The sequence below is a fragment of the Vulpes lagopus genome, chromosome 7, assembly GCF_018345385.1.
Source record: "Vulpes lagopus strain Blue_001 chromosome 7, ASM1834538v1, whole genome shotgun sequence".
Classification (NCBI taxonomy): domain Eukaryota; kingdom Metazoa; phylum Chordata; class Mammalia; order Carnivora; family Canidae; genus Vulpes; species Vulpes lagopus.
Genome location: NC_054830.1, coordinates 82,557,671 through 82,570,286, shown reverse-complemented (window position 1 = coordinate 82,570,286; position 12,616 = coordinate 82,557,671). Strand labels below are relative to the sequence as shown.

Genomic DNA, 12,616 nt, shown 5'->3' with positions numbered 1-12,616 from the left:
TTGGAGTCTACTGGGGGTTCAAACCCCCTTCCTCTCCAATCCTCCCATTCTAAACACTTTTGTTCAGGTACGGCAGGTGGGAAAACACCCCCGGTGAGGCCCTGGCTATCTCCGGAAGAGGAGAGGTCACATCACAGCCCCAGGAAGAGGCAACGGTAGGACTTGAACCCAGGCACTCTGGTCTCTCATAGGCACATGTCAGGTGGTTCTGCATGTTCGTAGGTATGTATCTATGTAGATATGTGCATCTTTGGGGACAGAAGATGCTCCACTTAACCCACACCTTACAGCTTGCAAAGACTCATAAGGCAGCACTCTGTCTAAAAGACCAGAGTCTCCTGTTCAAAGGTCAGACCTGAGCCCTGGGCCACCTCTGTCCAGGTCTGAAGCCCCTAGGGGTCCTTCTAGCAGTCACAAGGATGGGTGGGGACAGCTGAATGGCACTGTGGGCACTATAAAGCACTGCCTTTCCTGTTCCTGTTTCCCCAGTTGGTTCCATGTTCACAGCTCCGTCAGCCCAGACAGTGAGGGTGAACTCTCTTGCCCACTGGTTTCCTCCAGATGCCAAGTCAACCAAGCCATCATCTAGGAGGCTGCTGGTGCCCGATCCTGGGGGCAGTGAGAAGGAGGAGGCACTGGGGGAGGTACAGTCTCAGAACCTCGAGTCACAACTAGACCCCACAAAACACCTCCATAAACTTCCCAGGGCTGCCAGGAAACCTGATTTTGTAGAATACCATTTAGTTACACTGTGAACACCTTGTGCAAATGGCTTGGAGCCCAAGCTCAGAACTATCTTGGCATTTGTTGAATAAAGCAGAATGTGGCCAGAGAATCACTAGGGAAAATTTTATCTTGAAGTGGCACTAGCTACTACGTAGTAAGCACCTGTGAGGTGCCAGGCATTATTTTAGACACATCATCTCTTTTAAGCCTCAGAAACAGCTGATTCCAGGGAGGTGTTTGGAGCATGGATGAGTGAGACACCCCACCCCACCCCCCACCGCCCAGCCCGCAATGATGGGGCAGGCGCAGATGGCAGACCTCTAGTTTCTTCTCATCCTCCCAGTAGGCAATCCCAGTCACTTCCCTCCAGCCCTGGGAAAGCCCAAACCCCTTAAATCAGAAAACAAACCACCTGAGGTTACAAAGATAAGGTCATTTATTCACGTTATATTACTGGATTTTAAAGACAAAAATACAGTTGTTTTGAACACCAAGGTCAGACACCTTCCCCTCACCCCATTTACAATGGTAAATTCATACATTTGCATACACAGGAGATCAAAATACACAACAGGTCCCTAGGACAGGAAAGCTGCCCCCTCCTGGCTGAGTGGGGGCACCCCCACACCCAGCCCTGAGGTGGGCAGAGACCTGCCTGGACTGAGAGCCAGCACCAGCATTTCCTTTTAATCTTTCCCAAAGGCCACTTTTACAGGGTCACCAGCAATGAGATGGACAGAAACAGAGAAAGACACAGCACACAACAACATCACGGTGACAACTTCCAGGCGAAGGAAATGCTCCCTGAACCCTCAGCCCTGAACTTCTCAGGGAGGAAACAGGACACCTGCAACTTAAGAACCAGGCAAGCATCCGGGCCTAACCTTAGACCCAAGTGGGCCCCCCTCCGAGAGCACCAGAAGGTCAGCAAATGGTTAACAGGTGAAAGCAGGATTTCCCTTGGTTCTGAGAATGAACCACATACTTGACTATTCCAATGGAACATAAAGGAAAGTGCACCAGGAAAACAGAACCTCAGAATTTTCTTTAAGAGTAAAGTAAGTAACAAAGAAATTACCGCCCAGGGTATTTGTCTGTTTTCTCTTAAGGCACTTCGGAAAAGTCAGGATCTGGGGACAGAAAGAGGCCTTCATTCTTTGCATTTCCCTACACTCCCTCTCAGTGCGGTCATTCCTGGTTCCACTGACATCTCTTTTAGGGAATGGGGGGAACTGACAGAAGGAATACTCTTTGCATAGCCCAGCTGCTCCTGCAGTGGAAAAGAATTTTTAACCAACACAAAGGCTTCTGGAAAAGAACCACGTTAGCATCTCAAGATGCTCAAAGCAATAAAGGCACAGGTAAGATTGGGGCTGGGCGCTAGCTCAACCTCCACACTAAGGGCGGGGGCTCTGGGCTGCCACCAGCTGAAGGGTCAGCCTGGGATCAGACCGCTGAAATGCAGGAGCACCCAGTGGTAGCAACTGCCTTGTGCATCTCACCCCGGAGAGGCTAACCCTCTCCCAGCAGAGATGGGTTTGGAGAAGTCACCCCTGTGGATCAGCCTCCCTGGACTGGGAGCACCGGCGAAAAAACCTGAGGGGTAATGGGAGGCTTCAGGCACCATGAATGGTTGTCGGGGAGCGTGGGAAGGTTCAGCTGAACTTCTTTCTAGATCTCTAATTAAAAGGCACATTCATGCTGGAGAATGAATAGTCTGTTTGACCCTGAGTCCCACAGGCAAGGTTTAGGAAACGGGCAAGAGGCAAAGGAACAAGAAATGGGGATGAAGGAGAATGGGTCCTGCAAGGTAGGCCAGGAAGTGTGGCCAGCACAGCAAAGGAGGTGGCCCCCTGACTCCACAGGGGCTGTAAAAGAGCTTTCCTCCCCATCCCCAGACTAATGGACACAAACAACCTGATGGCTGTCATTTACAACTCCACAGCCTAGGGCCCCCTCCCACCTGGGGAGGGGGGTGGGGAGCTCTGCTTCACAGGCCTAAGCTTCTGCCTCCCCCAGAGGTCTAGCAAGATAACTCTGGCCAGGGAGGCCTTGCCCTCAAAGGGCCCAAAGAGGATTTTGTTCTTCACAAAATCTGGCCTGCCAACTAAATCAGAGGTCTGCTCATAGCCAGTACAGCATACAATATTTTTCTCCCTAAAAAAATGCTCAGTCCCTCCCTACACTTAAAACACCACAATAAAAATACATAGGAAATTCAAGTTTATATAGCATGCTCAGAAAAATAAATTGCCGTGATTTAACACTAAATAGCTATGCAAATCTGGATCAACACAGAATCAAGCTAAATCATAATTAGAACCCGATTTGTTCTTTCTTTAAAATACTACAAACTGCTTTTTAAAAAAGTCTTTACATTCAGAAATCAGACAATCTGGAAAAAGGCCACTGAATGTGAGAACACCCAAGGCTTTTGCTCTGATGACTAATGTTGCCTTGGAATTCACACATAAGCAGGGCAAAAGGTCCAAGGCTCAAGTTTTAAAATCCTTTTGCTAAGACACACACACACACACACACACACACACACACACACACACACAGTGACTATAGTAATTGCATACCACTAAAAGAAGGTGGGGGAGGGGTAAAATGAGAATAGTTGAGATAGTATTTTTCTGTTAAAATATGCAAACAAAAAACATCACACCAATCCGATTTCAGCAGCACTCTCCATTCTTTCACAAAGTAATAAGAATACCACAATTTAAAGCGAAATTCTTACCTATTTCACAACTAATTAGCAGTTTGTCACTGGGAATGAGTCCCAAAGTCATCAAAGTTGGGGCTGCGTACTGATTCTTTGGGGTGACACTGTGAACATGCCGAGAGTCCCCCAAAGGCTGATGGTTTCTACATTTACAAACACCTTGTAGAGTTAAGAAGTCACATGCTGAGCCAAGTTTGGGGCAAAATATCCCACTTGTCCTGGTCATCTGGGAAGGCATCAGAATGATGAATGAAGGAGGCCTATCACTCTGATTGTTAAGAATGAAAGGGACCAGCCCAGCAGATTGGCAGAGACGCACAGCAAAGGTCCCTGGCCATTTTCAGGTCTCTTACTAGTGTACCAAAATGCTAGCTCGGTGTCCCGATGTCCACTGTGATTTTGGTATACAATGGGTTTCTCTCTTTGTCCAAGACCTCGTAAGTGAGAGTGTTCAAACCATCAGAGAGCATTGTCTCCTTGGTATGTGCAATTCGGTCAAACCTACAAAGAAAAATAGGTAAAAGGATGGTGTCAAAACAGAAATCTTAAGAAAAAAAACATTAAACATCTTTCATCACATGTCCACCGACTCAATCTACCATTCCCATGGAGAGAACCCTCCCTTTTCGTCAAGGCATGGAGCCCTCTCCAGAGCCTCAATCCTGTAGCCTACCCCATTTGAAAGGGGAAAGAAGGAATGTAAATGAACACAGAACACACCTCTGAGGATTGGGTTCATTTTTCTTGTCTCTTGAGTGGCGGATCATCCGACACTTGCCAACCATAGCATTTGGGCGAGATACAGACATACCTTTAAAAACTAATCTGAAAGGAGTAAAAAGACAAGTCATCACTGTAGAGCTGCCATGAGGCTGGGGTCCAAAAGCCCCAGCTATAAGACTTGTACCCCATCCACCATCTTGTTTACTATTCTCATTCAGCCCATACCCCAACCCACTGTGGTACTGCTTAAAACTCACACTGGTTCTGCAGTTGGTGTTGGTGACTGTTCTGTGCCAGGCACTGGGGGAGTCTGCCCTCATAGATCGTATAGCACAAACTTAGAACATAGGACCATCAGTGTCAGGATGGAGGTGAAGAGGGGAGGAAGGGCTGCTGAGCAGAGAAAGAGAAGCCACTCACTCTCCCTGAGCAAGACTAGGCTGAGCCAGCTGTGAAGATGAAGGAGTGTGTGCTAGAGGATTTCGGGCAGCCAGGACAGCTTAGGCAGAGGAAGAGAGAGCAAACACAGGGCCCTCAGGGAACACAAACTTCCAGGGACTGGTGGAAAGGGTCTGGAGTAAGAAGTGGCCAGAGATGAGGCTGGAAAGAAGGGGGAAGGCTCAATCATGGAGGCCTTCTCAGAGCTTTTAGCCTCCCAATGATCAGTGCCAGTGTCTGAAAGGGATATAATACACCGTTCCCCAAAGGTTTTTGGCCAAAAGGAAGACTCTCTGATAATCATTGTAAGAATGAAGAGCAGAGAACAAGACTAGAGGCAGCCAGAACAGGATGGAAGATTCTGTGGAGGTCTGCGGGAAAGGAATGAGGACCAAAACCAAAGCCTTGACAGCAGAAATACAAGTCAGTTAAGAGGCAGGACTAGCTGGTTGTGGATATACTTGAAGGTTTCTGGCCTCATCTCCCCCAGGGCTGACCTAGTGCCGGGCACATGGCAAGTCAGAGTGTAAGAGTGAAGTCCTTTATCTTTCAAGAAAGCTGCTCCACAAATCACTCATCCTTCTAGTCTCTCCACCTTCAGTGCTCTCTCCCATTAACCTTCTTAACCGCTCAGGTCTGTGGAGGTCACATCAGCCCTGAGCACCATCCCAAAGGCCCAGTGCTTGCCCAGGTGGCACTGTGGAAGCAAGTTTGTTTCTGTCTGGACCCCCTATCCAGGGCTTCAGCATCTTCCCCACTGGGGCCTGGTATGACATAGCACTCTGCATGCTGGAGATGCCTGTAAATCAATTTGTACACACTCAAACTCAGGTTTTCTTCCAGGCTGATAGTAAAGACTTGGGTCGTATGATAGGTTCTCACATTAAGCTGACATGGGTGCTGCTCTGACAGACACCTTCTGTGAACTGATCAAATTAGTGTACTGCAGGGCACCTGGGTTGCTTAGTGGTTGAGTGTCTGCCTTCGGCACAGGGCATCATCCTGGGGTCCTGGATCGAGTCCCTCATTAGGCTCCCCATGGGGAGCCTGCTCCTCCCTCTGCCTATGTCTCTGCCTCTCTCTCTCTGTCTCTCATGAATAAATAAAATCTTTTAAAAAAATTTAATGTACTCCAATTCAGGAAGATGCTAGGGTATATTCTGATATCAAGCTCACTGATAAGCTCAGGCTAGCTCCCAGAGGCAGAAGGTGCAGATAAGATATCTGTGCTGACAGAGCTAAAGTCCTCATGGCCAGGGAGAACTGGGCAGAGTGCAGTTTCAAATGCCATTGGAATTTTTTTTTTTTAAACTATCTGCCATGACAATCCCCATATGATAAAGGCTTACCAGCTTACAGGGAGCCCCGGGGTGTGGATGGGGCAGGGCTGGCAGTGGAGAGATGGTTGTTGGGGCTGGGTGGGTCCACAGAAGTTCATTATGCTACTCAGTCCTCTTTTGTGTATGTTAAAAATGTTCCAAAATAAACAAAGAACACAAAGATTCTGTAAAGGAACTTAGGATCCTGCCCAAAGAAACTTGTTTCATAATCAAGCGGGACCACAATGAAATGCCGAATTTTTGCAAAGGACACATGTTTACTTCTTCAGGACAAAACAGCATGTGTTATAAATCAAAGTAAACTCAATTCTTCACTTGGTTCTCATTTTGCATGTTCCAAGACTAATGCAAAAATCACAGAAGCTAATCTTCCTGAAGACATTCTTCAGCACCTAGAGCACTGACAGCGGGGTGCATCTAAGAATATGGGCCAAGTGGGGACTATATCCACCGAAGGGTCAATCCTTGCAGAATAACCTGCTACTGATTGAAAAACTGGAAGTGAAGGGAGACAGGGAAGAGAGAGATCTAAATTGTGACCATTACCTGTTATAAATGTCATCATCTTCACCTCCCCAGCCCCAATAATTATTAGGAAATCCATTGATGGTGAGAAACTGTTCTTTACTGAGAGCAGAGACACCTCCAAAATACTGAACATAAGGTAGGCTGGGGGAAACACATACACACACACAAAGAAGACCAGTGATTAGTTAAGTTTTGACTTTTCAAAATAAAGCCTGCTCAAAGCATAAACACTTTTTTTTTTTTTTTTAGCATAAACCCACTTCTAAAGTTATTTTTATTTTCTGGGACTTTTTAATTGGGGATTTATGAGGGTTTTCTTTGTTCTGTTTTTATATCAGACTCAGATTATCTTACAGAAGACACAGATATCAAAGAGTATAATCTTGCTCTAAGAATACTGTGTTGCTTCTGTGGTTACCTGGAAAATTAGTCAGTGACAAGAGCATAAACCCACTTCTTGTGCCCCGTTCAGGAATTTGCTTTCCATGTATCCTGCTCCTGCATGGAAAATCTTATCCAGGAGGTCCTGGAAACTGAGATTGTGGTAAAGCCTCCCTATGCCCACTCTGTTATGCCCTCCCTTCCCACCCTCAGCCCATCTACCAGTCTAACTTTCATTCTTCCACAGGTATACTTTGAACACTGACCCAAATAGTTGAAATAGCATTTCTGAAATCTGCTAAAGTAAAATTTTCTAGGAAATTTCTACCACATCCTAACTTGGCAAAATGTATAATGGTCAATCTATTTTGTTTTTTTTAATTTTTATTTATTTATTTATTTATGATAGTCGCACAGAGAGAGAGAGAGAGAGAGAGAGAAAGGCAGAAACACAGGCAGAGGGAGAAGCAGGCTCCATGCACCGGGAGCCCGACGTGGGATTCGATCCCGGGTCTCCAGGATCGCACCCTGGGCCAAAGGCAGGCGCTAAACCGCTGCGCCACCCAGGGATCCCCGGTCAATCTATTTTGACACATTTTCAAGCATAGGGCATCTGGACTCTCATCTTTCCACCTTTTTGTATTTTACTACTTCAGTGGTAATGAATCATGGGCTCCTGAAGGATGCAGCTGGAGCATCAATGAGAAATGTTAAAGACTCAAGTCATGCCCAGAAGCCATGCAAAGGCTTTCCCATGGGTCCTTTAGAGGCTGTGGTTTTGTGATGACCTTGTGTACAGCACTAAACCACACTAGGGCTCTTACTGGAATCCAAAGAGACTGAAACCCATCATACAAATTAAGGAAAACTTTAATTCAGACTTTGAGGGGAAAGTCAGCCAAACCATATAGAACATACAAAAAAAAAGTGTAATTATTATTTTCAATACTGTTAAGTATCCACGAAGAACCCTGGGGGCCCAATTTAATGAGTCAAAGGTAATCTATCTGTAATTACATGTCATCACCTAGGTGCCTAGTTATCCACCTTTGGGCATACCTCATACTACAGTCTGTGCCTGACAGCAAGGAAGGGTTTGAATTAGGTGGCCAGGCCAGTATGGTTTCTCACAATCAGTGTTTTTACAAAAAAGGACTCTTGGTGACCTCATGGGAAAGTACAGCTGAGATGATGAGATTCGGTTTCACTGTCTGCGCTGTTTTCTCTAACCAACAGCCTGTCCCCCAAGCCTGACTGGTGCTGGGTAAAACAAGCATGGTGCTATGGCAAAAAATGATGTCATCACCACCATGCTCTAAGAGAGGGGGACAGGGTTTGAGCCTGTGTATCTCAAAGAGAAGATACACATACAAGGAGAGGTAGGGAGGAAAGATGGGAGATGCAGGGTGACATTTATAGTCAAATTCTCCCTTCTTTAAGACAGCGAGTTTAGGGTCAGGTCTGGGGAAAGGACTTCACAGCGTCCATATTTTCTTCTTTTTAATTAAGTAGGCTCCATGCCCAATGTAAGGCTTGAATTTGGGAACCCAACATCAAGAATCACATGCTCTACCAACTGAGCTAGCCAGGTGCCCCTTAGCATCCCTGTTTTCATCTCTCAGGCCCCAGCCCCCCAGGAAAGAAGGATAGAATGAAATTATGGGAGTAAAATGAATCTGAAGAATAGCATCTGTATCTAAACCAAGGGATTGCTGTTTGGCACAGGACTGCCACACTGGGGTATCAACCTAAGCCAGGGATGCATAGCACATAGAGTACCTACAGCAGCTTCGTGGAACTTCACGCTGACTTAGAACAGGGAAGGAAAGGTCAGTTTACTCAACTGATAGGTGATTTAAAACAATTCTATATTAATAGAAACATGGATAATTATGGAACAAAATACAGATTTATTTTTTAAGATTAAAAAAGAAGTACAAGGCTATTTTCCACCTATGACAATATGCTTTGGATTATCCCACTGCCCTTGTGGGGGACAGGCATCAGTTGGCACCCTCACTAGGGGCATTTTGATGGAAAAGTCTGGGTCCCAATGTTTAAACAGAAGCCTGTGCATCATGTTCTTTCTTAAAGCACCAAGGTATATCTGCTAAGGCATCCAAATCCAAGAATTTATTGGGGGCAAATGATTCCAACTTGCTTCCCAAACTGTGTGGGGAAGGGGACAGAAAAAAGCAAGGAAATATGGCAGCTGTTTGGAGCTTAAAGGCTAGAGCCATCCCAAACATAAACACTCTTCTTGCCTGGATATGAAGAGGTATGTGTGTTCCTGGATTTCACTTTCCTCCTCAAACAATAACTGACTTTGGGCTTAAAAAGCACCCTGTTCTCAGGGGAAGGATTCTCCTCTAGAACCTACAAGAGAAACTCCTGGGCTGGAGGAGCTGCATCTCCTAGTCCTTATGTAGGGGCAGAGCATGTTTTCTGCAGATTCTAGTAAATATCTCTTACCTAAATCCAAACTTATCCATTGCTACAGAAATGTGCCGTGGCTGTGAAAAACACCTGTAGGCATTATGGTCGTTCATTGGAATGAGGTCCACGTCACTGAACACAAAGCAGTTGTAGTCATAGTCCTTCAAGGCCTCTTGAAAGCCAATATTGAGGAGCTTAGCACGATTGAACATGGTTTCTCCAGCCTAGTGCAGAAATAAAAGAAGTGATATCAGATATCATGAGGCCACTGAGCAGAACACTGACAAAGATTGGTGACTTATCGGACTACATGTGATCACGAGTCCACTCGTTTCTCTGCTCTCACTTTATAAATCAATACCAAATGGCATGCCCCATGTCAACAATCCCACTTCTAAGAATTATCATGTAGGACTTGCAAATATGAACAACTTGCTCACCATGGATTTTCATTATAACAAAAGACTCCAAACAATTACATAAGCATTGCTAAGGAAATGGTTATATAAATTATGGAACATCCAAATAATGGGATAGAGTTGTTTTAAAAAAATAAGGAAGCTCTAAAAGAAGATAATTTTCAAGATAGTATTGTTACATGAAAGGCATTTAAACATATGTGTCATATATTTATGTACTACATATAGATTAATACCATAAAGATAGCCAGGAAACAGGTGTCTATTGGACTTTTCGCTTCTTCTCTCTTGGTATGGTTGACTGTTGTTTGATTACCACATTGTGTGCCTTCCCAGGTGTCTGTCACTAAACTAAGTACCAGAGAAATATGATGAACCCAAATCAATCTTAGCTCTCATTGTGTTCACAATGTAGGGTAGGAAGCACTGTGATACAGGCTATGACAGAAACAGGGTGTATGAGAGAGAAGAGGACACCTGCTTCTGGAGGCCAACCACTGAGTCCCGAAGCACCAAGTCTGTTGGTGCAAAGGTACTTCATATTTTATTTACTTATTTATTTTCAGTTCCTTCACTAGAATATAAATAAGCTCAATAAAAGCTGAAATTTTTAACTTTTAGTTCACTCAGTGCCTAGAACACTGCATGGCTTACAATAAGAGCTCAATAAATAACTGCTGGATGGATATATGGACACACGGATAGATGGATGAGTAGACCAAAGGATGGATTTCAACAAATAATGGCAGATGACAATTCTTCTGGGAAGCTTCAACCATAAGGCTCTCTCAGGGTCACCACCATGGTTCTCTGCTCTTACCAATTCTCACGGCCCCATGTAAGGACAGTAACAGTATCAACACTGCTACCCTTACACTTAGTAGTCCATAAACCCTTTCATACATGTACTCATCCCAGTCAGAATCCTCCCAAAAATGCCATGAAGAAACAAAGGTACAAAAGTGACACAACTGATGCTGGACCCAATACTCTGAAATCCTCATTTAGTGTTCTCTCCCAATATCTCTTGGGAATCAACAAGACCAGGGCCTAGGACCTTCTACTTTGGGAAAAAATGTATCTCACAAGGGCCTACAGTGGCTACACATTCTCAAAGGTGGGATCCCCAATATCCTCTCTCCAGGCCCCCAAGAAAGGATCTGAACACTAGTGCTAAGGCTGCCTGTGTGAATATAGGGCATACGGATGGTGCCACAGATGCCCAACCTCAGGTGGGTGACCGAGAGAAATGAACACAAGTACCAGGAAGTCAGAAAGAGCAGCCAAGAGAACAGTGAATGAATTAAGGAAACATTTTATACAAGAGAGAGCTCCTCTCTTCAGCCCATGACAAAGCTTTCTAATCAAGCATGGTGAAAGGGGGAAGGCTGAGCCCAACAGCATACACTGTGATCTTTGGTTGTACCCACCACTGAAGAGTCATTCAGAATCCTGCCTTCACCTAATCCTCTGCAAGTCTTGAGGTGAAAAGAAGTTTAAAGTTTAGAAACCAGACATAAACTATAAAGTTGTTTTAATTGCTATTATTACAACACATTGCTAAAATTCATTGGAAGATATGACATTCAGGGCAAGTGTTTTACAGGCTTTTAAACGTCTCAACAATCTTGTAACAACCTTCATCCCAACCCAGATTTCCTTCATTCTTCCCAGACCCTTCTACCTCCTGACAATGGAGAGAGGTGTCTGCACCTGGTACTTTTCATCCTCTAGCTCCTCTAGCTCCATGAAGATCCTAAATGTTAGCTTCCTCTGAATAGTTTCAAACATAATTCAGCCCCACTGAACACTTTTCTGACAAGTGAAAGGGTGTCCCAACAAAGCCTTTTCATACCTGTGTAGTAGACGCTGGAAGATAGCCACTCCAAGCTCCCTTCATTTAATACATTCTCGACTAACAGGGGCAGGGAGCTCTTGATGGCCATGCTCAAACCACAGGGCCTGGCCTGCTAGCCATCACCGTTTGAGCTAAGTAGATATCTGACTGAGACTATACTAAGCATTTTTCCTCTCCCAGAAACCGGGAATTTGGAACCATGAATGGATACCTCTGGCACCATGCCCCAAGAACAATGGCAGCCTAGAGGAGAAATCTAAGGAGCTGATCTATTCTTTTTTTTTTTTTTTTTTTTTTGAGCTGATCTATTCTACCCTTCCCCCACATGTGGCATAACAGCTCCTTCGACTCAATGAGGCACTTCAGTGTCTGATCCACAGTTAGAATTAGGCAGGCATAGCCTGCACTGTATGTCACTCCTCTCATCCTGGCCTCACCTCTATGATTCTGGTAGAGGGGAAAGGAGTGTACATTTTTACAGTTGTTAATTCCCTACCAGGGCCCTTTGAAACATCAGACCAGCAGAATGGTATAAGGAAAGTACGAATTTTCTCTTTCCTCTCCTGGGAGTCTAGAAAACTCTAAGCTTCTTTGGGTGAAATGGTATAACACCTTGAGTAACCTCGATAAGAAAGGCGGGCCCTGGCAAGTCTGCCAACCCCCACCACTAACTGGAAGTGTTCATTCCTATCTAGAGGGTGGGAAGACAATCAGCCCTCATTCCTGCCCCTTCTCAACGGACACATGCATCTGTGAGTCTGCTTCCTTCCCTCAGGTAAGTATTTATCAAGCACCACTACAGTCCAGTCAAGCTTCTTGGCTTCTTACCTATATGACTTCGAGTAAATCACACCTCTAAGTCTCCATTTCCTCATCTGGTTATTTAGATGACAACAGATATGTTTTATTAGATCAGACAATGCATGAAAAGGCCTTTGCACATTGCCTGGCAACAAATGTCAGCTACTATCATTATTATAGGATTAGGTCTTCCCATCCATCTTGAATAGTCAAATCTTTCAAATTGTCTCCCAGA

General features: G+C 45.0%; 1 protein-coding gene across 1 annotated transcript in view; it reads right to left on the bottom strand.

Annotated features, from left to right (window-relative positions):
• Positions 1–1,144: 1,144 nt before the first annotated feature.
• The window catches only part of B4GALT1 (beta-1,4-galactosyltransferase 1), a 52,432-nt gene continuing 40,960 nt past the window's right edge, over positions 1,145–12,616 (bottom strand). The window contains exons 3-6 of the mRNA XM_041762164.1: positions 9,340–9,527; positions 6,505–6,627; positions 4,178–4,282; positions 1,145–3,958 (exon numbers count right to left, since the gene is read on the bottom strand). Coding sequence (XP_041618098.1) covers positions 3,826–3,958; positions 4,178–4,282; positions 6,505–6,627; positions 9,340–9,527 — 549 coding nt within the window. The 3' untranslated portion in view covers positions 1,145–3,825. The remainder of the gene's footprint in view (positions 3,959–4,177; positions 4,283–6,504; positions 6,628–9,339; positions 9,528–12,616) is intronic.